At 50.7% G+C, this 27,383-nt stretch overlaps 1 protein-coding gene across 6 annotated transcripts in view; it reads right to left on the bottom strand.

Moving 5' to 3' along the window:
- Rgs3 (regulator of G protein signaling 3) overlaps positions 1–27,383 on the bottom strand; it is a 136,580-nt gene that overhangs the window by 75,453 nt on the left and 33,744 nt on the right. For 4 of the 6 annotated variants that reach the window (XM_052176596.1, XM_052176593.1, XM_052176597.1 and 1 more), the window contains 11 exons: positions 26,951–27,001; positions 24,386–24,444; positions 23,295–23,389; positions 22,214–22,282; positions 14,146–14,206; positions 12,894–12,984; positions 12,350–12,405; positions 5,615–5,696; positions 3,431–3,536; positions 2,516–2,867; positions 2,158–2,197 (listed from right to left, as the gene is read on the bottom strand). In XM_052176596.1, the coding sequence (XP_052032556.1) occupies positions 2,158–2,197; positions 2,516–2,867; positions 3,431–3,536; positions 5,615–5,696; positions 12,350–12,405; positions 12,894–12,984; positions 14,146–14,206; positions 22,214–22,282; positions 23,295–23,389; positions 24,386–24,444; positions 26,951–27,001 (1,062 nt within the window). Of the gene's footprint in view, positions 1–2,157; positions 2,198–2,515; positions 2,868–3,430; positions 3,537–5,614; positions 5,697–9,708; positions 9,837–12,349; positions 12,406–12,893; positions 12,985–14,145; positions 14,207–22,213; positions 22,283–23,294; positions 23,390–24,385; positions 24,445–26,950; positions 27,002–27,383 lie in introns of those variants that run through there. The other 2 variants (XM_052176602.1, XM_052176595.1) reach the window with 2 other exon arrangements.

The following is a 27,383-nucleotide window of genomic DNA, read 5'->3' as shown; positions in this document are numbered from 1 at the left end:
ATTTCCTCTAGCACCTGCTTCACTGACCAAACAGTAATTACACGGCTTTGCTCTGAGTTTCTGAGGTAAGCCCTGGCAGGCCTCTGGCTCTGGCGGTGGTAAACTTTCAAAGAACAGTGGCTCTGCGGCTCATGCCAACTACAGCCAGACAGGCTCTCTAGGCTCTGGAAAGGCCTCAGACCCTGTTCGATGCAAGATGGCTAAGCTGTCCCTGTTCCTGATATTCAAAGCAGGACGGTTGAGCTCTCCATCCTGAAAGGCCTCCTTGCAGGCCAGAGGAATCAGAGGCCAACACCCTGGTGACAGCCCTAACCTCTGGATGTCTTGGTGTGTGAGGGAAACCACGTGCCCGGAATTTTTTACTCCTTCCTCTGAACTCACGACTTGGGAACGGGGAAAAGATCTCCTTTGATACCAAAAGGATCACTGTGCTGTAATATCAGCGAAGTCAAAATCGTGATGTAGGGCTGGGGCGGATGGCTCAGCTGGTCAAGTGCTTGTTGTACTAACCATGGGGCCCTGCGTCTACTCCCAAACACCCCGGTAAAAAGCTAGGTATGGTGGCATATGCTTGTAATCCCAGCACTGGGGAGGCAGAGACTGGTGGATCCCTAAGACTCACTGGCTGGCCAGTCTAGTTTAGTCAGCGAGTCTCAGGCCCCAGTGAGACTCAATAAAATAAGGTACATGGCTCCGGGGTTTGACCTTTTGCCTCCATATGCATACACGCCCACATACATACAAACATTAGCATGTGTGTGCACATACCATGTAAGATCTGGACAGAAGGAATTCAAAACACTTCCACTGTTATTAACACCACCATCTCTTTCTGACCTGTTCTTTCCCCTGAGGCTTGTGTGACCATGACCTTTTTGGCACTATATTTTCAGAGAGGAGTAAAAACACAGACACAGTTTGGGACTAATCATACAGGCAACTCTGGAGTTCTGTGAGAAAGGATTGAAGAGCTCCCAGCCTGAGTACATATACCCAGGCAGGTGACACATCTTCCCAGGTCCCTGGGACTTGGCTTCATAACTACACCAATAACCAGAGTCCTTCTCCTCAGCCACTCTGCTAAAGTTCCACCAAGTTTCTATTGTCTGACAGGCCCTAGATCTGAGGTTGGGCCTACAGAAATACACTGAGCTCAGCCCCGCCCCTAATAAAATCACCATTTAGCAGTGACATATTTACTCTGCCCTAATGTGCCCACTAAAAGCTTTTAGACACTTATTGTTGAATCACTATGGGACTCCTCCCTAGGAGGAACATGGCTTCTTTTCCGGAAGGCTAGGCCCAAGTGCCCGCAGGCCCCAGCCGGGAGAGGAAGGACGTGCCTTCCATCAGGACTTCTGAGCCTGATGGGGCCCCCTCTTCCCAAAGGCCCAAGAATCATCATCTTATCACTAATGAAGGGAAACAGCACAGAAACAAATCTAGACCAGCTGGACTTTGGGGTCAGAGTTCTGTGGCAGGTGTGAGAGGGCCTAAGGGCCTGCCCCACCAACTCCTGCACAGAGTCCCATAGCCCAGGGTTCCTGGAGAAGTGACTGCTTTGTGCCAGCTCCCACTTCTGGCCAGAATGTACAGGCCAAAGGAAAAGAATGGGTTAATCAGCAGAGACGTCTATAAAGTTTAGAGACACCTCTCCTGCACCATCTTTCAGCATGCACACAAGAGGGTTCCCCTAGAATCCTCCAGATGCGCCCCTGAGCAGGATCCTTTTTATAGGTGAAGAGAGGAGGCAGTGATTGGCTCCAAGTCCCACAGCGAAGATTCAACCTGAGACCTCGTAGCCCAGCGTCCCAGAACTGCTGTCCACACAGCTTCAAGCATGGCGTCTTCGGCCCCTAACAGATATGGTTACTCAGCAACACTGGATAACAGCCAAGATAAATGCCAAGGACCTGTCTCTTGGACGCTCCTCACAGATTCCCCCTCTACCAACTTTATTCTGACTTTAAGGAAATGCACACTCATTCGGTGAGGGAAAGAGGGTACCAGGAGAATAAGAGGGTTGGGGGGGTCTGTTTCAAGATGCTGGGTAACCCCCAGCTCCATCAGAAGGGCCTCTGAACTCAGAACGGCAAGCTGGGCCCGACCTCAGCTGACCTCAACAGTCTCTCTATCTTAGCATCTCGGACAGCTCACCTTCAGGGATAGCGTCCTCCTGGTACACAGGCCGCAGCAACTGCAAAGGAAAGGCAAGAAACCTAGCTCAGTTCCAAGAATGGGACAGAGCAGCCCAGCAGGGGGCTGCACACGGGTCTGAGGACAGGAAGTTATGAGGGAAGACTAGCAGTTCTCTTAAAGGGAAGAAGTGGAGACGCCCTCCGAGAGACCTCCGCTTCTGTCAAGGCAGCTTGTTCCAAAGTGCGTCCCGTGACCCATGAGAATGACAGGACCCTAACAGCCATACCACAGAGGCCTCACAATCCAATCTTCCACTTTGGAGACATCCTAACCTACCACGGGGACCCAATACCCTTACGCACTCGGCTGTCCATACCTGGCTTCCAGGATTCAGTGGGGCCAGGATGATGTAGTTGGGGTCAGGAGGGGTGGTGGCCCGGGACAGTGCAGGCAGGGTGTGCTGGCCGCTGCGCTTGCCCACCTCAGTGTAGCGCTCCCAGCCACCAAGCAGTAGCCCATCGGAGCTGTCGCACACCAGGTGGCAGCTGTGGCGCTGCTCTGGACGCACCGGGGCCCCGTGGGTACAGTTCTTCTCCCTCTTGTTAGGGGGTGACAGAAGGTCATGTGTGGACTTGCAGGAGGCCCGCCGTAAGACTCCGCCGTCCGGCCCCGGCTTTATCTGGGGGACCACACGCCACACGAGCAGGATGATCTCGCTGGGACAGCTCCTGGAAATTCCACAGAGGAGTTCAGACTTGGGGAGATCAGAACCAGTCAGGGGAGGAAGCCCGCAGGGCAGAGAGCAAGTGAAAGGAGCCAAGCAGGAGCAAGCAAAATGCGATTTCCATGTAGCCGTTCTAGAAGCAGATGCAAAATGGACCATTGAGTTGCTAGTCCACAGAGTCAAAGAGCTCAGATATTTTACAGAATATACTTTAACTTGTGCAGCTGAAGCATCTGCACCATCTGCAGTCCCTTAAACAAAGGGTTTGGCCATTCAGTAGCGGGGACAATTAGCTAAAGTGGAACCGGCCCCTGGAACCATGGCGGGGACCACAGGGGTCTCTGTTCAGAGCGTCTTTCCTGTGGTGGTTTGCTGTGGGATCAAAATTCATCTGAGCCTGAACCTCCCATCTCCAGGCCAATGAACGGGTCCCCTGAGGAGCGGTGTCAATTGCTCACGACTGGGCTGAGGGCGGACTGAGGGGAGCAGGGTGAGGCAGTGTGCCCGGGGCTGGGTGGGGAGGATATGCCATCAGCTGAGGTCTCCGCCGCCCACTGCCCCTGTCACCGGATCTCGTGCGCCAGCTCCACACATTTCCAGTGCTCCACGGGCCTCTCATTCAGCTGTAGCACTGTGTCCAGCTGCTGCAGCCCAGCCCGCTCTGCTGGGCCCCCTACAAGGACAGAGAAAAGCCACTCAGAGACCAGAGACCTAAGACTTCCTCAAAGAACTGGAACTCTTTGCTTCCCTGGTGACACTGGACCAGTGTTGTCCTTTTCCTCTCTATTGTACCATAGAGGTGCTGAACTGGGTGGCTAGGGAAGGCCTTGCCCTTCGCCTCTCAGTGTGCTTGTACCCCACCCCAACTAGTGTCCCTTTCCAGGGGTCCCTTAGGACAGTAAGAAAGTGATAGCTTTTTAGCAGTGGAGGTGTGTGTGTGTGTGTGTGTGTGTGTGTGAGATTGTGTGTGTATGTGTGTATTTATGTGTGTTTGCATGTGTGTGTGATTGTGTGTATGTATGTTTGCATGTGTGTGTAATTGTGTATATGTGTGTTTGCATATGTGTGTAATTATGTGTATATGTGTTTGTATACGTCTGTGATTATGTGTGTATGTGTGTGTGATTGTGTGTATGTGTGTTTGCATGTGTGTGATTGTGTGTGTGTTTATGTGTGTGTGATTGTGTGTATGTGTTTGCATATGTGTGTGATTGTGTGTGTTTATGTGTGTGTGATTGCGTGTATGTTATTTGCATATGTGTGTTTATGTGTGTGTTTATGTGTGTGTGATTATGTGTGTGTATATGATTGTGTGTGACTGTGTGTGTGTTTGCATGTGTGATTGTGTGTATGTGTGTTTGTGTGATTGTGTATATGTGTGTTTATGTGTGTGATTGTGTATGTGTGTGTGATTGTGTGTATGTGTGTGTGATTGTGTATATGTGTGTTTGCATGTGTGATTGTGTGTGTGTGTTTGTGTGTGTGATTGTGTGTGTGTATGATTATATGTATGTGTGTGTGATTGTGTGTGTGTTGTGTGTATGATTATATGTATATGTGTGTGATTGTATGATTGTATGTGTGTGTGTTGTGTGTATGATTATATGTATATGTGTGTAATTGTATGATTGTATGTGTGTGTTGTGTGTATGATTTATGTATGTGTATGTGATTGTGTGTATATGTGTTTGTGTATGTGTGAATGTGTATATGTGTGTGTGTGATTGTGTGTATGTGTATGTGTGGTTGTATGTATGTGTGTGTATATGACTGTATGGTTGTGTGTATGGTTGTGTGTATGTGTGTTTGTATGTGTGATTGTGTGTATGTATGTTTGCATATGTGTGTGATTGGTGTGTGTGGGGGGGTTGGGAAGAGGGAGGTGGAAATGCATACAGATGAGTACATGCATATAGAGGCCAGAGGACAACCTCTATACAAATGGGTCCTCAGGTACTGTCTTCTCTCTGTCTCTCTCTCTGTGTCTCTGTCTCTCTCTCTCTCTCCCTCTAAGTCACAGTTTCTCACTGGCCTGGGACTCTCATCAAGCAAGCTACTCTGGCTAATGAATGAGTCCCAGTTATTTTCCTCTCTCCAGCCCCCACCCCCAGGAATATCTAAAACATAAGCCACAAGGCTTGGCTCTTTTCTTTCTCTTTTGCACGATTTCTGGGCACCAAATTCCCCTCTCACATGTGAGTGCTTCATGGAGTGCCTTCCCAGTCTCTGCGTATTAAGTTCTTGCTTTTTGTTTGTTTCACTTGAAGGTTGTGTGTGTGTGTGTGTGTGTGTGTGTGTGTGTGTGTGTGTGTGTAGTCTCACAGTGTAGGCCAGGCTAGCTTTGAATGTCCAGCAATCCAATCCTCCTGCCCCTGCCTCCTAAGTTCAAGGGTTACAGGTATGAGCCATGACAGTCATCTCAGGAGGAGGCGCACTTCTAAGTGTTAAGTGGGCTTGCGATGAGACGCGAGCTCAGAAATCATCCTGCAGTCTTCAGAATGCAAATTTAGCTCCTCTTCAGAAACAATTAGAATCAAAATACAGAATCTATTTTCATTTTGATAAAACAACCCTCCCCAAAAGGCTCTATTTTCATAAACCTCAGATTCATCTGTAGGTCATTTAAAAATATTTTTTTTTTCCTTTGAAAACCCAGACTCTGATCCAGTTTGAGGCCCCGTCCAGCTCCAAACAGTAAAGTCCAGCTGCCTGGTGGGTGGGCAGGGCTGCCGTCCTGGGCCATTCACTTACCAGAATCCACAGCCTGGACTCGGACCGGAGAGTCACAGCAGATGGTGAAGCCAAAGCCGTCTTTGCCCCTCCGGATGGTGATCTAGGACACAGCCCTGTCCAGTTACTCCAGAGTTTTGAAGCTGGGAAGCTCTAAGCTCCCCAGAGCTCCCTTCCTCTCTGCAGGGAAGCAGAACTAAGGAGCCTGCCAGCCTCCTCTACCTACCTATACCCACCATCTTAACCCTGACTTATGCCAAGTCAGGCTGAGGGCAGAATGGATGGGACCCAGGAAAAGGGAGAACCTTTCTCGTCTTGATCCTAACAGCCCCAGCCCTATACCCAAGAGCCGTCTGGAGTTCTACCTCCTCTCCCCACTCAAGACCAGCTTCCTTTCCCACGGAAGTCTTGGAATCTTAGCCCATAGTATGCCTTGGGCTAAGGACACACACTTTATTTTATTTAGAAATCAAGCCAAGCGGGTGGCCGCCCTCCCCAAGGACCAGGCAGGAAGATCTAGCACGTTTTCTCTTAGCCTATGGCCAAGTGTCAGCTGAAGAGCCATGGGGTTCACAGGCACGGGGAGGCTGAATCAGAGCCTCTGAGTAGCCAGAGAGGTTCCAAGAGAAGAGGTAGGCCCGGGCAGAGCCGAGGCCTCCTGGATAAATCTGCGCTAGCAGGCTTTATCTGCCTGCAAAGGGGAATTGGTATGGGAAGCCACAGCTCTAGTTTTCAGAGGTTCGATCAAAGGACCCCGCCTTCTGGATCCTCTTTGCAGATCAAACACTCTGTAGCCCAATTGTTTCTGGATGCCATGCCCTGCTGAGGTACGTGGGATGGGGAACCCCTAGAGGGTGGCACTTGGTCTCTGGCTCCTAACTAGGAGAAGCCCTAGGACACACAAAGCTCTCCAAAGAGAAGCCATGACAGGAACACTGTTCAGTGAATAACAGTGTTCAGAAGTTTAGGCCTGAGTGCCCTAGACGGCACGCCCGTCTTTGAAAACGATCTAGTGCTGAGGTTCTGAATCGCCCTAGAGCAATTACCCTTTAATACCACCCTCAGGTTGTGACCTGACCATAAAGTTATTTTTGTTGCTACTTCATAACTATGACTTTGTACTATCAGGAACTGTAATGTAAATATCTGATATGCAGGATATCTGACCCCTGAGAAAGGGTTAGGGGTTGAGACCCACAGGTCAAGAACCGCTGGCTCAGCAGTTAGGAGCATAGCTAACTTGCTACTACTAGCTCTTGAGTTCTAGTCCCAGTCTCCAAGTCAGCTCACAATCACCTGTAACTCCAGCTTCAGGGGGAATCCAACACCTCTGACCAACATGTACCCAGGCACACATATAAGTATTGCTTAAAAAAATATAAATACAAAAACACTTCTAAGACAAAAATCTTCCAAAAACAAAAAGAGTGATTCTGTGTGCAGCATGGCTCACTGGCTCATTCAGATTACTTAAGTCAGAAAATGACTCCAAGAGGAAGTCCCAAGATACCCCTAGGGGAGCGAAAGATCAGGGTAGGTCCCAACCAGGCACAAAGAAAAGGTGTTCTGGGGAGCAACGGGGGAGGGGGGAGGAGCACAGCAAGCCTAGGACAGGCGAGGCAGGGCACAGCTGTGGGCAGAGCCCGCCGTGGGCAGAGCCCGCCGTGGGCAGCGCCTGCCAGCTCTCCAGGCTGGGCACCTGTGTTCACCTGCTGGTAACCCAAGGCCAGGCACTAGGAAGGGGAGCAGGCAGGAGCCCAGGGTGACCAAAGGTCCCTGAGGCTCTGCTTCCCACCAGTCCTGGGCCTGGATTCAAAGCAAGTTTGTAAAACAGGAAATCTGACAGACAAGGGGGGAGGGGGAGGGAGGCAGGAAAATACCCTATTCCCATAAGAATTCTGGGAAAACACATAGCTAAGACAGGAAGAGAAGGGGAAAAAAAAGTGGAAAGAAAGCAAAACAAAGTCGGGGGTGAACGTGGAAAGCTGGCGGGGCCTCTCGCTGCCAAACCAGCAGAGGTCCAGAGAAGACAGCAGGAGCCACTCTGGGGCTAACGGGGGACTTGGAACCCACCCTCCACACCACACCACACAGAAACAATGCTTCTAGTCCTACCCCAATCCTACACCACAGGGTGCTGAGGATGGCCCCTCCTGTCTGGAGGGTTAGCCTGGTCTGAAGATAACTATGTCTCCACACTCTGGTGCTCTGGTCCAGGCAGGGCCAGGAGCCTCTCACCTCCCTTAATGCCACCTCAGAGAACAATCCCACCCCATTGGCTAGCAAAGGAGTGGCGGGAAAGGGATTAGAAAGGAACAAGAGCACTGCCTAGCTCTGTGGGAGGAGCAGGCTGCATCAGAGGCCTCTGAGCACAGAGTAGTGTCCAAAGAGTCTGTCCACCGAGACAAGACCCCAAGGAATACAGCTTCAGCAAGCCCATTTTACGGAGAAGGTAACCAAGGCCCAAGGTGGGGGCATGCTCTCCCAGCGCTCCTCTCTGACCTTGGGCTCAAGAAGGAAGACAGTCCTCTCCTGACCCTGGGACCTCCGCAGCCCCTGACAGGCATCCTTCCCAGGGCTGCCCTTTCTCTTGTCTCCCATGGCCATGCACTGCCACCGCTCTCGTCTCTCAGCCATGCCAGCACCTGCATCATATCTGTGGTCTGTCACACGCGGGCTCCTGTCCCTAACTACCAGCATTTATCATCCACTCCCTGGAGGTGAGCAGCAGCCACAAGCCAAGCGCTTTGTAGGACCGCCATTTCCACCCAGAGGCTTGTCTCTATTTCACTACTCCTGTTTTAGGGACAAGCGACTGCAAATTGCTCAAGAGAGTCAGCTGAAGGGGACCACAGTGGACTAGAGCTCTGGTGCCACACCAAGTCTAGTGTGCCCGATTCTGCCTCAGCGTCACTGCAGGAGCCATCTTACCCTGCGTCCAGACCACACCACGTATATGCCAGGTTCCACTCTGGCCACCAGCACATCCCTGTGCTCTGGCCTCTTGGCACAAGGACACCTGGGATTTCCTTACCCCCTATCCAGTGCCCACCCTGCCTTGTGTTTATGGACACGGAAATGTTCTTGACACAGGGACTGCTCTAACTTCAGCAAAGTAGGGAGCATAGGTTGAGGCCAGGGGTGCAAAGAAATGTTAGAAGGAATGTCTGGGTCCTGAGTGATAGAGACAGGGGTCAGGGTCCCAGGGGGCCTCTCCCTGTGACCAACACACTAATGAGTTAGGTCCCAGACTCTAATGAGGCCTTCTCTGTATTTTTACAGTTGGGACGATTTGTGTGGTCCCTCCAGCTTGGACGGGACACAAATCTGCATATATTTTATTTTACCTTCGTCCCTACCCCTGACCCACGATTCCTGTTTTATTAGGAAGAAAGACAGAAAGAAAGGAAGAAAGAAAGAAAGAAAGAAAGAAAGAAAGAAAGAAAGAAAGAAAGAAAGAAAGAAAGAAAGAAAGAAAGAAAGAAAGAAAGAAAGAAAAGCTAGTTCTAGAAGAGTCTTTGGGGTGAACATGACCATCACTCCTGGCTCTTCTCTGACTCCCGCCAGGGAGCTAAGACATAGATGCAGTGAAGTTGGTCTCCAGAGCCACCACATTTGGAGTCATTTTAAGGCATTGTGGCAGGCGGGAGGAAAAGATACACACAGATACACATACACATTCATCACATCTCACACTGATGCACACACCAGTACACACAGGGACATAATGTCCCACCAGAATCAGCAAAGTTAGCAATACTGCGGCTTTCAGGAGTCCCTCAGCTCCCTAGCCCAAACCCATCGCCAGCAATCTCAGACCTGAGACGCTTTTTTTTTTCAATCACTTTCTCCTAGCAAAACAACAACAACAACAACAACAACAACAACTGCTAAATCATCTCAGGCAGTGGGTAGGAAAACACTCAGAACTGGCCTCAGCTGCCTGTAACCTGGGGCAGTAGGTAGCAGACTGTGTTGTGGGTCCAGCCCCTGTCTCTAATGTGCCTGCAGGGAAGAGGGGGAGACACAGAGGGCCTTGTGGAGAGAGATTCTATGCGATGAGCCCCATCCCTGACTCCCACTATCACGCAGTGCCCAGGGGATCAAGCACCCACCTGCCGGTAGCGGCGTTCTGAGCACACCTTGCAGAGCCCACTGAAGCGGTTCATGGCTGCAGATCCTGCCTCTGCTGCCTCCCCATGAAAACCCAGCTTTCCCCCCCAGTAGCGGGAGCCCACACTGGCGCCCCCGTCAGCCTGGCATGACCGCCCTGGGAAGCCCGCCCCTCAGAAGAATGGCAGGAAATCACCTCTCACCTCCCCAGGCCCTGTCTGTGCTGTGTGCCTCTGCAGATAAGCCCGAAGGCTTCCTGAAACCTCAGAATGACAAGGAAGAGGGAGAGTTTTATATTAAAATTCCTGTCAACTAGTTAGTATTCCTCCGGCCTGGCGGGGAGAGGGCGCCTTTGTTCTGACTGCATTCTCTGCCCTGGGACGCTCTGTGAGAGCCCTGTTCTCACAAACAGCCCTCACTGCCTGCTGGAGGGAAATGCAAGCAGAAAACACACCCTGTTCTGTAACAACACGCCTCCTTGCAAGTCCCAGGGTCCCCAGGAGCAGATGTAGTAGACTAACCCAGTGAGAACAACCTGGGCTGCTGTGAACACTATGCCTGTAAGCGACTTAAATCAAGGAATACAAAACATCTGGAGACTGGTGGGCACTCAGGAGCTACTTAAAAGTCAGCTTCTGAATTCACACACACACAAAAACGCGCTATGAGAAGAAACTGGCCGCACGCAGACCATATGGTCAAATGTGCAAAGGGACTCCCAGCCGTGGGGCACCTGCCTCCACATCGTAACAACAAAGACGCGGAGGCCTACAGAGCTTACAGTCAAATGCCAGGTTAGGACGCAGGCCCTGCAGTCAGGACTTGTAGTCCCAGGATCAGGTCTGTGGGTAGCACAGCATGAACCCAGCTCCTTCTGCCCTCCGAGATGACCCCCCCCCTAAAAAAGCCCACCTGCCCACTCATGTAGTTAGAACAGAACACCTGCTCACTCATGTAGTTAGAACAGAAGCTGTCCCTTGGTTTGATTGCTGAGTGGCCATGGACAGGTGACCTATACCTCTAGGTCTTTCGAATGGAGGATTTGAATAAGTGACCTCTTATTTCCCCACACCCCTGCCAGTCACTGTCTCTGCTGAGCACTGTGGACATCATCAGGTGCACAAACCCCCACATCCAATTCAACTCAGAACAGTGTCCTTGAACAGGACACCGGACAGTAGACAGGAATCTAGCACAAAGCAGGTCTTTCACGGGCCACCCAGAGATCTGCAATGCAGAGATATCCAAGTCATTCCCACATATTCCTAGGCTGGCCCCGTGGTCACTCTCTCCCCCGCCACCAAGAGTGGCGAGATCTTTGGAACTATCCCTGAAGCTACAAGAAGCTTCGAAATGCCCAGTGAAACCACAGAAAACACATCTGGCAGACCAGCCTAGCACTGTAAGGGGATTGATGCTCGTACAGGACGCATTGACGTTACCTAACATGAACGAGAAGCTGTAGCACTGTTCCTCAGTCCTGCTTGCTACAGCTAGGGGCTCAGGAGCTGCAAACAGTAAGCAGCTCCCGTGATGGGTAGTGATACTCCAAACTGTATGTTCCACAGGGAGTGAACCAAGGCTCTGTCCAGAACCTGGCACCGGGCTGGGGTCCGCACAGGTGTAACCACCCCATGGTGTGTGTACATGGGATTGGATGGATGGATGGGTGCACAATAGCACCCAAGGGGCTAATTGCAATACAAGCGGTCAAGGAACAAGCCAGCACCAGCATCACAGGTCTTCTCAGTGAGGACACACTCTAGAGACAGCATGTCGCGGTGCTCAGAAGAGATAAAGAGGCTCTGCCAACCGCTTGATGGTTGAGTGGCCCCAGTGACATAACACCCCGGGATCTATAGGTCCCCTTATCTGTAAGGTGGGGTGGTGACAGCCACCTCCCAGGAGGTGGTGAGAGTTAGATCACAATCTCACCCCAGGGGCTGATTGATCGTCGAGAATTTGATTTTCCTTCTCCTACTAAAGAAAACCGTGAGTCACCGTGACAGGTTCTCCAAAGAGATGGAGTGAACTTTGGACAATTCACTCAAATCCCTATATGACGTGCCTCTCTAGATTCACAGCTGGTAGGGAGCCAGAAACCCATCACTTTCAGATTTCAGAGTTATGGCTGCTTCTCAGCCCCAGCCTGCTTAACCTGAGACGATGATTTGGTCATGATTCTAAGAGACACAGAGGTTCTGGAGACCTGAGGGAAGGGAGGATTCTATTTCTAGAGGCAAAAAAGAAAAACAGAAGGAAGCAAGGAAGGAAGGAAGGAAGGAAAGAAGGAAGGAAGGAAGGAAGGAAGGAAGGAAGGAAGGAAGGAAGGAAGGAAGGAAGGAAGGGAGGGGAAGAAAGGGAAAGAAAAAGAGAGAAAGGAAATCAGAAAGATCCAGTCACCTACACTTCCTGGCTCTCTCCCACCCCTGCAAAGGTCATGAATGACCACGACCTATGTACACGGCCAATGCCACACCTTAGGAAAGCTTCACAAGGCATGACTTGCTGTGTTCCAAATCCCAAGCTGCCCTCTTTCACAGTCACTTCCTGAACCAAGAGGCTGACAAAGAGGGGATCCCCCCAGAGACCCTGGAGCCATGCTCAGGTTCCATCAGCCCAGCCAGGAGTGTCCCCACCTACCTGGAGCTTCTCCCCATTCTCAGGGTCCTCCTCGCCTGGCATTCTCAACAGCATGTCTGGAAGGTAACAGAGCTAAGTCAGAAAGCTCCTATTGGCATGAGGGCCCATGCACAAACCGGCCGTGGGTGAGACTGTCGGGAGAATTCCCGGCTCCCAGGATAGGAGGATGCCAAGGCTCAGAGCAAGCAGACACTCAGGAGCCAGGGCTGTGAGGGAAAGAACAGGACCGAGGGAACATGAAATCCAAGCCCTGAGTCTTGGGCTCAGGGCAGGCCCTAGAAACATGCCTACGGTGGTGGGGTTCCCAGGGTCAGCATAGAGCCTGGGAAGGAGACTCTTGGGAAGTACTGAAGCTTCTGTGAGTGGGGCAGGGGACTGATCCGTGTGAAGCCAGATGGCACAAATCCCAAGTCTATCATATGGTAGTGATATCCTGGTCGGAAGTACCCTGCAATCTTATAGGCACTGGCAAGAAATGCCAGGGAGGCAGAGGCTAATGCCTCACTCAGTCAAGGTCAGGGAGCTTCAAGGGGCTTACACACACCTCTCAGGGGCTGGAGCCGTCGCCTAGCCACCTTGAGGTGCTTGGTCCGGCCGAGGTCCTCCCCTAGCAGATAGTACCAGCCACTGATCTCCTGTTGTGAGAGAAGGAAGGACAGGATCAGTCCAAAGAGGCAGAGGGCACAGGTCAAGGTACACTAACCCTTCAAAAACAAATAAACAAACAAATAAACACAAACACCCTGCAGCTGACCATTATTCTTCTAAAGCACATGGTTCAGCCTTCCTGCCCCAAGGTTGACACTTACACTTTCAGGAAGCCTTCCCTGATTCTCTGGATAGAAGTGATCTTCCCTTAGCCTCTTAGCTCTGGACAATTATAGACTTGCCTGTCTCCTGTCTCCTGCCTCCTGCCTCCTGCCTCCTGCCTCCTGCCTCCTGCCTCCTGCCTCCTGCCTCCTCCATTTTCCCTCCTCCCTCCTCCCTCCTCCCTCCTCCCTCCTCCCTCCTCCCTAAGGCCTCCTTCCTTCTCCCTCCAGTCAGACTCTTTGACATACCTAATATCAAGCCTGGTAAACAGTAGGTGCTTAATAACTATTTGTTTACAGAACAAAAAGGAAAGAGTGAAGAACAGTGGAGAGGCCACAAAAGCAGATACTCAAGACCCCTGTGCAGGCTCCATGAGCAGCACCTTTCTGAGGAGGCCGAAGCCAAGGCTATGGGCAGGAGATGTCGAGAACCTCCACAACAGCCATCTCTTGACTTCATTCCAGCACACAAAGTTGAGTGATAGGGCCTCAAAATGGCCCACAAGGACATTTTCAAGATGTGCAAAAGCAACGTACCCCTCCCTACTCAGAGCTTCTAGTTTGGGGCTGCAGAACCAAATAAGGCCAGCTAAGTAACAGCAATCTAAAGAAGGGCAGTCCTGAGCCCATGTCCTCAGCCAGCCCTGAGAGGACTGTCATCAGTCTCAGTGCTTTCTACCCCCATGCAAGCACTTCCCGAGCCCAGAAGACAGACCAAGAGGACCCTTCACGGCATCCTGTCTCTGCCAGACTCAGCATTTCCTAGGGAGCCTAGGGACTGCCAAACTCCCCTCTGGAAGGGAAGCCAAACCCTTAGCCAGGTCAGTAACAACAGCAGCCTGTGATTTTGACTACCAATATCTGCCTCGGTGGGTGGGACACAGTATCACAGAGAACAGCTCAACCGAAGCATTTCCAGAGTCAACATGACTGCACCCACCAGGGCCTAGGTGGGCTGCCACTCCAGAAGCTTCCCTATCAACTCACCTTGTCCGGCATCAAGAGAGACCTCACCCCGAAGCTCATGCAGCCAATAAGCGCGTGATGCCTGGGAAGAGAGCAGAGAGTGAGTCTCCCACCGTCCGTCCAAGGGAGTCAAATGTTCCACAGTCTGCACGCGGCTTCCTAAGAGCACTTCCGCCTGCTTCTGTTCCTTCATTCATCCCACTTTCTGAGGTAGGCAGAGGAGGTCTACCCAGTCTCTAGAGGAGAGCACCAAGCCTGGTTGGTCCCTGTCCCAAGGACACAGAATAGTTAGTATTTATTAGTCAGGTCTGAGGAAACCCGAGCACCCCCAGGTCTGGGCAGATGCTGCACTCTCTCATGCCCCAGAAGCTCGGGCTACCTTGAGGGTTTTTTTTAGGTGTTCTAGTGTTGCCTCTGTGGTCTGTGGAGAGGGTTGTCCCCACCAGAGAATCTCAGCCACCACCTCAGCTGGGGACATGAAGTTAGGGGACCTCCACTCATATAGCCTTGCCCCACAGCCGAGCAGGACCTTAGCCGTTCTCAGATGGCTGGAGACCAAGTTCCAAACATACCCGACACACAAAAGTTACAATGACTATCTGACCCGCCTGTCAACGGGGCAGGCAGGCATGAAGCAAGGTCAAGGCCTCATACACTGCCAGACTCGGGTGAGGGGCCAAGTTCCAGCTGGGCCTCTTGGGTAGCAGGAATTCAAAGAGCCTAGAGAATGTCCAACCATCATGAACTGATTGACAGCTTTTAATAGTGATGGCCTCCATTAATGCTAGTGAAATGCTCTCGTCAGAGAAAAGGGCGTGTGCAAAGCTGAAATTTCATGGGAAACAGAGCCACAAAAGACAAACGACTGTGTCTGGTAGGTGGTATTGTTAGCAAGTTTTGTTTTCAAATCTTCATAGGGGAACAGTCACTGCTTTTGCAGTGGGGCTGGGTACTTTATAAATGTATTTTTAAGGACCTCTGTTGTACCACGTTCTACTTGACCTTGATGTTCGATTCTTTTGTGAGTTTTAGTTCTGCTTCGTTTTCTTTCCCTTCCTCTTTCTACAGCTTCCAACTCAGATTCCTTTGTAGACTGGTTTAATTACTATCTAGAAACAGCATACATATTTAGACTGGAGCATAGCATTGGCAGCCTAATTCTCACTATCTGAAGGGCCCACAGAGAGCATCTGGCCCACCCCGGTTGGCATAGGGAGTGGGTAAAACTCCCTGCAGATGCACTTCCCAGGAAGCTGGTCTTCAGGGCTCAGGCCCAGGAGGCAACTCTCAGCAGCATCAAAGGGCTGCCTACAAAACCTGCCTGGAGATTCTGAGCTGTAGAGTTCATGCCTAGATCCAAACGCAGTTAGCTCAAGGTAGCGTCTGGGCATGGGAGCCCAGAGAGAGCTCTTCAGGGATTCTACCCGTACCCACCCATGGTCAAGGCGAGGTCGAGGAACTTCCATAAATACACACTGTTTGGATTCTCCGGAAAGGGTGGCAGCTTGCCACCTGATAGCTGTAAGTACAACAAAACTAGCTTCTCCCAGGCGCCCAAGCCAAGTGACAGGCAGAGCACAGAGCACTGCCACCTGCCTGCCAATCCATGTTCTGAACCGCAGCCAGGGCTATCTCACTCCATGGCATCACTGGCTGCTTCTCTAGCGGTGGCTCCTGGTTATCTCCTCCTCCCTGTCCCTGACATACAAGGCCTCATTAATGACTCGCTCAAGGAGGGTAATGCAGTCACCCTAACTAAATACCCCTTCACCTTCCTACCCTGCCGTCCTCAACACTCTTCCCTCTTGGAAGCAGGCTAGATTGCCATGGCAGCAGACATCCAGAGAGCTGCCACTCGAGGACAGCCCTTAGAGACTCCAATGAGCTCCTAGCAAGTTTGTTTTTCCCATCAGCACATTGGGGAGAGTCTTGGCTGGGAGTGAGGTGAGGTACACTCTGCACTCGTGTTGGCTGCCGCTGTAGATTTCCCTGTCTCCAGGCTTGGGCTTTCGTCGTAATAAACATCGCCTCTCCCTGCTCTGCTGTAAGTGGAATTTTTATTCCCTGGTGCTTAGAGAATGCTAAATGGTTAATAGCCTCCCTTGAGCTTTGCAGCCTGCTAAGGGGCCTCCAGTGATTTCATGATCATTCAGGCAGAGTAAACTGTCACAATTAACGTCCACAAGCAGGGACCTCTCTCTCTGAGTGTTCTTCAATTAGCTACTTCTAAAGGCTGCTTTGAAAACCCTTCGGAGGAAGAACTGCTTATATAAGCAGCCCGAGCGTACGGCAAGGTACCAACCAGCCAGCTTACCAACTTGGACCCACGCGGGAGGGGATGGCAATTTCCCTCCACGAGGAGGCTCTGGAACCAGGCCTTGGTCCCTGCCCACTGCCAAGGCTTCAGTCTCAGGCTTCTGCACTCAGCAAAGGCTTGACAAATGGGGGAATCCATCACGCCCATGGCTGGCAGGCGCTGGGCACGGAGCCCCAGTGTTAAGGAAACATGACAGATAGGCAGGAATCTAAATAGCAGTTTCAAGACAGCAAGACGGGGCCTGGCACAAGACAGAGTGAGATTGACAGATGAACAGCGAGGGCAACAAACTGCGGAGGCACAAGAGGCAGTTGGGGCATGGGAGCCTGCGGGACGCCTCGTGAGCAGAGCCAGAAAAGGGAAGAGGAGGAGGCGCATCCCGGAGAGAGGGAACAGCCAATGCGAGACTCAGCGGCAGCTTCACTGAGTGGAGCGCGTGGCAGAACTGCTCAGCTTACTGCAAGATGAGACTGATTACATTTTGGGGGAGAGCACATTAATTTGCTCACACAAGAGCCTTAAACTATTTTGTTTCACAGGGTTTTATGATTTAAGCTTTATTTCTAGTTTGATGCCTTAAACTGAGGACGTGATTTTCTACTCACATTTTTCTTTGTGCTACATGCATGACCCATCACTGGTCATAAGCTTTCTGATATTGGGCCACAGTAGGCTTGACAAAGATCCTGTTCATAGAAGGGTTAAAGGAGAGGCTGCCCTAGAGTATTGATGGTGCTGCCTGACACAGGACAAAAAAGACCTTCCATACATGCAGTCACAGGTTATCATATAAGGTTGTGTTCTTTAATTTATATGTGTGTGAGTGTGAGTGTGTGTGTGTGTGTGTGTGTGTATGCTTTTCTTAAATCTATTCATTTCCTTCCGTAATGGTCTTTCACATTGATGAGTCAAATGTCCGTCTTTCAGGGGAACAGTTACATCTCTCTCCAAAGTTGTTCTCTGGCTACAAGTTCAGAAAGTGCTATAAACGATATTATAAATGATATTAGAAGCTTCAGCTCTGCCTCTACTTATCATCTGACAGGACTTCCAAACAGCCCAGCTCCATGTCTAAAGCGCTGAGGAATTAGACATAATAATAATCACTATTATTCTGAGTGTGATTATGTCTTCATGGTTCTGTGTCTTTAGGAGTTGTATATAATATATATATTATACTGATGTCATCTGAAGGCGATGCACTGGAGGAGGGGAAACTGGGTGAGGCCAAGAGAAAGAAGACTACATATTGATAAAGGGATTGGGGCTACGCATCTCTGGGGGGTTCATATCTGCCTTCTATCTTTGATTATCTCTGAAAAAGTCTCTAGTTTTGTTTGTTTGTTTGTTTGTTTGTTTATCGGGCCACTTTATGAAAGTGGCTGTTATTGTTTAATATTCACAGAAGTTTGGAATTGAAAATAAAAAGCCCTGGAGATGGCTGAGTTTTACAGATAAGGAAACTGAGGCACAGACCTGGGAAAGGGCTGGCCCACAGTCTCACAGCCAGGAGGAGTGGTTCTCCTTCAGAGGCTCACTGGCTCTCCTCAGCTCCTGCCAAGATGCTGGCATCCACAGCTGAACCCCATGGCTGCCCTTCCAGGATCCTCTGCATCTGTGATGGGCCGTGTGGTGCACAGGTGTATAACTTCAGCACCCCATTCTCCACCGTATTCTGTCAGGACAAGGTCTCTCACTGAAGCTAGAACTAGGCAGGCAGCCGTAAAACCCTGACCCTCAGTCTCTGACCCCCACAGTTCTAGGGCTTATAAGCTGGTGTGCTGCCATACTTGGCTTTTTCCATGTGTGCTGGGGATTTAAACTCGGATCTGCAGCCACCACTGGGAGGCCTCTCTTCTCCCACTTGGTGCCTACAGGTCTCAGAATGTGCCCACTGCACATCTGACCAGGTGGTATATAAAACTACACTATGTGTATTGAAGAAATATCTCAAGGTTGGAGGAGCAAGCCACTGACTAGGAAGGAGAATGGGTCTGGAGTTGTACTGGCTAGTTTTGTGTGTCAACTTGACACAGGCTGGAGTTATCACAGAGAAAGGAGCTTCAGTTGGGCAAGTGCCTCCATGAGATCCAACTGTGGGGCATTTTCTCAATTAGTGATCAAATGGGGATGGCCCCTTGTGGGTGGTTCCACCTCTGGGCTGGTGCTCTTGGGTTCTATAAGAGAGCAGGCTGAGCAAGCCAGGGGAAGCAAGCCAGTAAGAAACATCCCTCCATGGCTTCTGCATCAGCTCCTGCTCCCTGACCTGCTTGAGTTCCCAGTCCTGACTTCCTTTAGTGATGAACTGCAACGTGGAAGTGTAAGCTCAATAAACCCTTTCCTCCCCAACTTGCTTCTTGGTCATGATGTTTGTGCAGGAATAGAAACCCCAACTAAGACAGGAGTCATTTGTCATGTATAAGAGGTAGGCCAGTGCACTGGGATGTGATACAAACAAACACATCTGACTGCCTGAATTTGCAGTTGATTTTTTTTCCCCTACATTCCAGCTGTGTTACTTTGGATGAGTTATATAACCTTTCTGTGCCTGTTTCCTTGGCCATAAAAGAGCTGAGTGGGGATTAAATTAGATAAGGCATGCCATGGGCTTAATGTTCACATAGAATAAATGCTTGTTAAGTACCTGCTGTTATATAACCTCAAAGCATTATGCCCTTTGAGGGGAAGGAATCATAATTCTCACCTCTCAAGATCCACATTAAATGAGATAATGTATAGAAAATGCTTGACTTGGAAAACAGTTCAGTTAATGTTTGTCTCCCACTGTCTGTAATGGTCTTTTCCACCGAGAAGTTGAATATCTGTCCTTCAGAGAAACACAATTTGATTTGGGAGTGCTCAGTAGAGCCCTAGTGTCCTGCGGTTGCTGTCTGTCTGCCCCAGGGCTGGAGGCCTCTTCTTTCTGAACATTGATAAAGGGGAGTCTGCTGAGAATACCAGGAGGCTGAAAACAGGCAGCGTGGTGCTGACAGCCTTGGTGGAGCCATCTCTCCACAGGCAGGCCTGCCTGAGCCTGCCCTGGCCCTCTTGAGCTCAGGGCTGGGACTCTGACCATGAGTCTGGCTGTGTTTTATTTAATCAAGAATCTCACTTTCCCAAAATAGGCAACTGGTGGAGCCAGCGCCCTGACCAGGCGGCCTCTCTGGAGGCTGACTCACTTTCCCCAGCCTCCCTTTCTCTTCCTAAAATATGATCTGCATCCCTGGCTCCTCCAGCAGCTCTACCTACCTGCTTCCCACGGAAGGCTCACCTCCAGCCCTCACCTCCACCGAGAGCTTGCCCGGCGTCCCTCCACTGGACCTCCTTTAGGGCTTATGAAGCAGTTTACTGACCACTCAGTGCACCCCCTAGGGTCTGTCTCATCATTCGATCTGGGCACACCACTGTCACCTCGGTGCTCGGGATACCAGCATCTCTCCTTCCCTTCACAGACTGCTGGCGATGCCACCAGTTGCAGGTATATCTGACCCCTCCCCCTGTTCTCACAGCTGGGTACTACTTCCAAATGTCATTCCCATCAATTCTCTCTCACCTTGCCCTATCAAAGACTTGCTCGAACCTTAGCCCTATAGCGTGTGTCAGTCACGTGTCGGTGTCCTTCTGGTATGTCCCAGTGGCCAAACAGCATCCCAGACACCAAACTGGCATCCTCAGCTCACCATGGGGCCCTGTTTAGATGTAGACCTCCAGGGCCTGCTCATGCAGATGTGGGTTTAGCCATCGCATGCCTGGGTTGCCTGGAGACCTGTGAACCATACAGCATCTTGGGAGATTCTGATGTCCAGCCAGAACCCTGGACCACTGGCATTGGAGGAAAACTGCCGCGGTGGCCCAGTGATATCTGTAAAAATGATATTTTACAGACAGAGGCGGAAAAGAAATGCCTCCTGGGAAGAACAGAACTCTCTGGAAGCTGTGGAAGCTGATAATCTCACCTGGCAATTTACTGTACTTTCTTACTTTCTGGCTATTTAAAATGAGCCTTTAGTTCCCAAGTAGCAGTTTGCCTTGACTTCCTCCTTTTCTCTCTTCACCGAGATTCCTAAGGCCTGGCTCTCCTTCCTAGCTTTCCTGTTCACTCTTCGGGTGACCCTGAGCAAGGTCCTGTCGTCATCTTCCTGAGCCTCAGTCACCTCCTCTGGAAACTTAGCATAAACTACTCAAATGTGGTAATGCATTCTTGGCTGGACTCAGCTCAGCACCCAGCAAGTGAGGCTCCTGGTATCAGTGTGGTGCCCCCTTCTCCATCTAGGGCTCAAGTCTCTTTCACTGCTGTTCCAGAGAGCTGCATGGGTGCTCAGTGCCTAGAATGTTGGTTGCCAGGCAGTAGCAGCTGAATGCATGCATGGATGGATGAATGGATGGATAGATGGATGGAGGATGGATGGATGGATGCATAGATGAATGGATGGATGCATGGATGGATGCATGCATGCATGGATAGATGGATGGATGCATGGATGCATGCATGCATGCATGGATGGATGCATGGATGATGCATAGATGAGATGGATGCATGGATGGAGAAAGGAGTATCATGAGCATCGTTCCCTGATGAAGAGTCCATCAAAACAAAAAGCACTCCATTCTCAAGGCTAAATGGGACCCCTAAAAAAACATATTAGCTAGTGGGACTTATGTTTCCAGAAAGAACTCAGGAGTTGGGATGTAGTTCAATGGTAGAACATTTGCCTGATACACACAAGGCTCTGGGTTCAATCTTCGACATGGTGCATACCCCAAAAAACATTCAACCCCCGAAACATTTTCTGGGTCTAGGCTGGAGAGCGGAGCTGATGTTCATCCACACGGGACCTGTTTAAATACATTCAGTTCTATTGTAGGTGCTGGACAAGTGCTCCTGGCCACGAGGTCTCCCAGATTCTTAGATTACCCTCTGTGAAATGGGCCCCATGCTGCTCCTGCCCCGTTAGGCGTGGCTGGCACATGCTCTCGCCTGCTTTCCTCAGCAGCCAATCATCGTGGCTGCTTGCCTAGCACACCCCCCCACCCCGTGCTATATCATCTGCCTCCCATTCTTTATAACTGCAACTGCCTCTTTTGTCCCCCACTGCCTGCAAGATCAGTGTATTACACACACACACACACACACACACACAATCTCTGCACACCTAAACCAGGCCTCCTCGTGGCAGCCTGAGGCCACCACAACTATCCATGACTTCCTCTTTACTGCTTGCTTGCTTAGGCCACACCCCTTCTGCCTCTCTTTACCTTACCCTTACTCTCTGCCCAGGTTCAGAAGTTCGTATTTCCCATGAAGTTCTCCCAGGCACCTTCCTGCGCTCACTCTTTATCTGTCATCCCGTTCTATGTAAGAGGTGAGTGTTCACTGGGCACGCATATGCTGGGCTCTAAGGAGTGACTCAAGGCAAAGCAGGCCCAGTGATAGCAGTGCACAGAATCCCATGGAACTGGGCGACGTGCACGCTGCTGCTGTATTTTATCTCCAGACAGTGCCTAGTATCCCTTCCTGGACAGTGGGTGCCTTAAGAGCAGAGTCTTTGTGTATGCTAGTTGCCATCCCTGGGTGAAGCCCTGCCTTGTTGATACCAAGAGCTCACAAATGTTCATGGACAATGCCTTGGCCTCCTCTTCATCATTGCATAGGATAGGGACTCAGGACCCTGTGCAATTCATTTAACCTGAAGGCACGAGGTAAGTCCCTCTAGTGTGCTGGCACCCCTAACCCAGAGAAGGTTCTCAGCCCAGCCCAGCAGGTCTCCTCACCTGGTCTCACTGGCCCCGTTCCACACTGTCACCAGAAGACGCTTCTGATCACCCTCCTCTGGGACAGGACTAGGAAGCAAAGCAGAGAGCATTAGGAGGGCCCAGCTCCAGGCCAGGCTCCCAGAGCTGGCCATGACTGCAACAGCTGAGTTGGAATCTATACAACTTGCTAAATATAGTGCCACCGTGTGGGAGATGCATCTTCACGTGCATAGCGGCATTTATTCCTCATTGTTAGGGACAAAAGAGAGGCCAGGACACACCGTTATAAAACAGTCCTGTGTTGTAAACACACACAGAGGTACACACCCACAGAGAGATCTGACAAGAAACCCAGCAGCTCCTATCTATCGATGTGAGTGGGAGGGCGCAGAGGATTTTTCTATTCTCTTCCTTCGGTTCACCCGTATTGTCCAGAATTACCTTGTGTGAAATGAGGAGCAAACCAAAATATTATGATTCATTCTCACTAACAGGAAAAGAGTAAACGTCCATGCCCTTCCCATTGGCCCAGAGTATCCAGAGATGAGGGACAGAAATAATATAATAATAACAGCAGATGCTCCCCCTCTGATGGGCGCTGCCCCACGTCCCACTTAAGAGTCCCTAGCTCCCCAGGAAGGAACTATTATTAACTCCATTCTACAAATGAGGAAGCTGGGCTCAGGGAGGTTAATGAGTTTAAATAAAAAAGGGGGGTGAACAGGTAATACCGCCCTTCAGCTTGGAAAATTCCTTCTATTGAAGGTGAGAACTTGGCCAGAGGCAGTGGGAAACTAGCTACTCTTTTTTTTTTTTTTTTTTTTTTTTTTTTTTTTTTTTTAGGGGGGGAAGGTGTTGCCAGCCCTAAGCTAGTTACTGTAGTTAGGAAAGACAGCCAAGTGACACATTATTACTGCAGGCCCCACTGCTGGGCCCTGGCCAGGGATGCAAGGACACCGTGGAAGAGAAAACAAAGGCACCCTTCAGAAGTCGCTGTTTTTCTGCCTAGATCTGTGTCTAGGTCTGGCAAACGGGAGATCTTTCCAGACAAACCCTCCCTGCCTCTCCTCTCAAGGGCCAAGACGTTCCTGACTCTTACAAGAAGAAGTGCTCGTGGAAAGCTGGGTCTCTGCAGTCTGGAATGATCTGAGTCGTCTGGCAGCAGAGCTGGCTGTCTTCCGGGATCAAAGAAATCTGAGTAGAGAAAGTAAAAGTATTAGGCGATCACAGAGACACAGTCACCCAAGCCCCACAGCCAGCTCTGAACAGCCAGCTCTGAACAGCCAGCTCTGCGAGGCTCCAAACTAAAAGCTTTCCCGGGTTCTTCAAGCCAGCCTGGGAAGACCACAGGGTAGAGGCCCCATCACAAACAAGGAGCCTGCCTGTGGCCAGTGGGACAGACACCAGGACAGAGCGTCATGGTGCTGGTAGCCAAGTTGGCAGCAGAGAGAAGGGACAATCTTATCATCTCTGTTCTTCCCTAGACCAGGGAGGTTTCCCCAAAGCCAAAGGCCTCCTCCCCTCGAAGTCCCCAGGAGCTCTTGGGCATTCTGCCCTGCCCCCACCCCGAGAGGCCCCGAGGCCATGTTTTCCCTGCAGTGCTCTTCCTCCCAGGCCTCAGGCATCCAGCCTGTTCCTACAGAGCCAGTCTCCAGCTCTTGGCAGGAAGGGTTTCTGGACGTAAAGGGAAGAGAGGGTCAGGCCTGCACCTGGCATCTTGGCTGCTACATTCTGGGATGTCCCTGACCTTTGGCTTCCTGTTTCTTTACCCCTATGGTCCTCTGGAGTCTAACTCAGAAAGCCCTCCCAGCCCTCAGAGAAACCCCTCCACTCTCCTGCCCAAGCCTGGCTGTTCTGCCTCTAGTTTGGTAGGGAGGGCAATGAGGATGCTGTGTCCACTAGAAAGCTTGTGTTTCAGTCACCAGCATGGTCCCTATGTGGATCACCAAGATCACCCTTGAGAGTCTAGCTTTTGACCACAGCCTTAGGCAACAAGTCAATAAAAAAAAATCAAAAACAAACAAACAAACAAAACCCTCAAGAGTCTAGACTAGAACAGGGCCTCATAAATGCCCAGAGACCCAGTGAATGAGATGGTGGTCACTACCGCAGGCCCCTAACCCACAGGTGTCCTTGGACCTTGAGAGTCCACCTCGGTACCCCACATCTGCCTCTTATCCCATCAGATACCTTCACATAGGGATTGCAAATGCCAGGTTCCTTGCTCATCAGGCCTTTACCTTCTATGACTGAAAAAGAAGGGAAAGGTTAGGGTGGGTGAATGGGAGGAAGTATATGCACACACTTCAGCACAGGCATGCACTCGCTAATGGAAAGACATTTTCTATTTTGTGCTCAAATAGAAGGCATATCTGTGGGCAGTAGGATTCCGACCTCATCGTCTTTGAGTTGACATGATAACTAATGGTTGTGACCCCCTCTTTGCCTAGTGTATTGTCCACTCTCTGCCTCGTCTCCTCCACCACCATGTTCTGGCAGCACCGTCGCCCTGGAATAGAATGGGGTGCATTCTATTCCCCAAGTCTTATAGCTGGAGGGGAACTTTCAGTGTATTCAGTCTAAGCATTACTAACTGAAGCAAACGTGGCTGCCAGGAGGACCCAAAACTATAAGAACAGTGTGTCGAATCACAGAGCCAGGGAAATGGCAGGTCGATTAGAACCTGTGTCTCTTGACTCCCAGTCTGGTGATCTCTCTACCTTCCAAGACAGCCTCCAGGGATGGGAGCCCAACCTGCATGGGGGCACCGTGCCATGCAGTGGGTAGTGTCACCAAACGGTCACGAGCTCAGAGTCCAGAGGCAGGCAGACCGCGTGTGAAGCCGGTTGCACCATTCACTAACCATGTATGCTAGAGCAAGGGACTCTGGCTTGCTCCATTTCCCTAAGAGCTCACAATGATATTCACTTACATGACACGTGTCCTTTTAAAATAAAAGAACATCTCTAAAGTGCCCAGTAGACTGCCTGGCCTAAAGGTAACTGTTCTGCAAAATGTTTGCTATATAAAAGGAATGAACGAGGGCTGGGGCGTGGTTTAGTTAGGGAGTGTTTGCCTAGCATACATGAGGCCCAAAATGTGATACCCAGCCTTACCAACAAAACAGAAAATAACAACAACAATAATAAAGATTAACAGGCAGATAGGCAGACAGGAACAGTATAAATGCTTTCTAGAAAGGTAAGAATGGCTCTCTTGCCTGATGTCCACAGCAGTCAGGTAATAGGTCTCACAGAACCCTGATCTCCTGTTTTCTTTTGTGCTTTGTTTAGTTGGACCCTGGAGCTTGGCTCACATAATGCCCCAGCAGTCTAAGGAATGGGGCCTGGGAAGCCAGGCTGGAAGGGACGAAGCACTGAGGCTGGGGGAAAGCCAAAGCAAACCACACAGGACAAATGGTGTGGCAGGGGCCAAGGTGCATTTTGCAAAAACTGTTTGCACAGCTGGAGAGAGACCCTGGCAGGAGCGGAACACCCCTCTTTTGGTCCTTGGGAAATTCACATTGGGCCCCTTAAGGCCAGGAGCAAAGGACCCAGGCGACTGTTGTTCCCTGTCCTGTATCCTAGCTACCTTTCTCTGAGAGAATGTATCCCTCCCCTCTAGGGTGTGGCTTTCCCGGGCAGGAGCCTGACCTGGTGACCTGCTGGGTCTTCCTGATTATCAATGGCGGTAAGGTAGCCCTGGCCACACCCTCACACCTCTCCTATTGTGGTGAAGAGACCAAACCTCAGGGTGACATAGTATGTATGGTCAGGCCGTGATGAGGACCCAAAACCCTGGAGGAGAGTTAAGGACAAGGGATGACTCCTGGGTTGGGGGGTAGGGGAGACAGGGAGCAAAACCAGCCTTCCTTCCTTCAGCTCAGTGATGCCCTAGTTAGTCGCATTCCTGAGAAATGCAGCATGTTGTAGATGGAATGGGGATGGACATTATCTTGCTTAGCAAGAGCCAGGGAACCTATAGGGACAGCTAAGGCCTTCCAAGCTAAGGTGAAGAGTCCAGACACGGAGGGCCACAACAAAAGCTTGACAGTACTCATGCCGGGCTGAAGGAAGGACAAAGAGATTAAGTGGGAAGACTTGACTGGCAACCTCACTTAGACACGGGAAGGACTTCTAGGTGTCCCCAACCTCTAGCACAGTGGCAATGCTCAACTATTAACTTTGCAGTTTACAGCTTCCTATCGCAGCTTATTAGACACCTCTACCATGCAGTTAATCCTTGAAACAGTCCTCAAGATGGTTGCTATTACCAGCACCGCGAGAGGAGAAAACCGAGATTGCTCAAGTTTACTTAATAAGCAAAGTATCGGAACCAGGACTCAGATTCTAGTGGCCTGGCTCCAAAAGCTATGACCTTAACCGGAACGCTATGCTGCCCACCATTGTGTGAATAAACAAAATAAGGAGGAAAAAAACCCCAGCAGGGACGGGAAGGCTTTTCCTAGGCCCCTGCTGTGTCTGGTCCAAGTATAATGCTGAGAGGTCTTGCAGAAGCTTCAGCCTGCTGAGAATACAGGTCTGGTAGACAAAACTCTAGATGTTTCGGTGTGAGGACAGCAGAGACTGGATCTACAGAAAGCGGCCCAGGTGAGCAGCCACACTGTTAGTGGACAAATGGCAGAGCACTATGGGAAGAGACAAGATGCCGTGGTGACACCGTGCCTGCCCAGCTCCGGGCCCGCAGGGGACCGCCCTCTCTGTCCTTGGGGAGCCTGCACGTAGACATACTCACTGTGCAGCAGCAGAACCCGATCATGGGCATCAATAGACAGCTTCAGCTGACCTGTGGGGACAATGAAAGAAACCCTTTGAACAACGGTCAGTGACCGGCAGCTCTTCTGTTCATGTGAGGCCATCCAGAGGCATAATCTCTGATTGGAAGGGACCTCCAAAGCCACCTGGTTCTGCCGCCTCCTCTCCCCATCAGGAGTGCCATCTTCGGTGGCTCCAGCCTGACTGATGCCATTCTGGTGATGGGGAGCTCACCCCTGCACAGGGCAGCCCAGACAAACAGTGGACAGTGTCCACATTGGCAAAGGAGTAGACTACAAAACACTGTCACACTGTGTCACAAGGGAGGCTAATCGCCATTCCTGGGGCTATCCACTGGAACTGATATGTGAGGAGCCTTCAACCAGATCCTTATCAGAGACCCACTAACTACA

This window comes from Apodemus sylvaticus, chromosome 3 (assembly GCF_947179515.1).
Source record: "Apodemus sylvaticus chromosome 3, mApoSyl1.1, whole genome shotgun sequence".
Classification (NCBI taxonomy): Eukaryota; Metazoa; Chordata; class Mammalia; order Rodentia; family Muridae; genus Apodemus; species Apodemus sylvaticus.
This window is presented reverse-complemented; position numbering and strand designations above follow the sequence as displayed.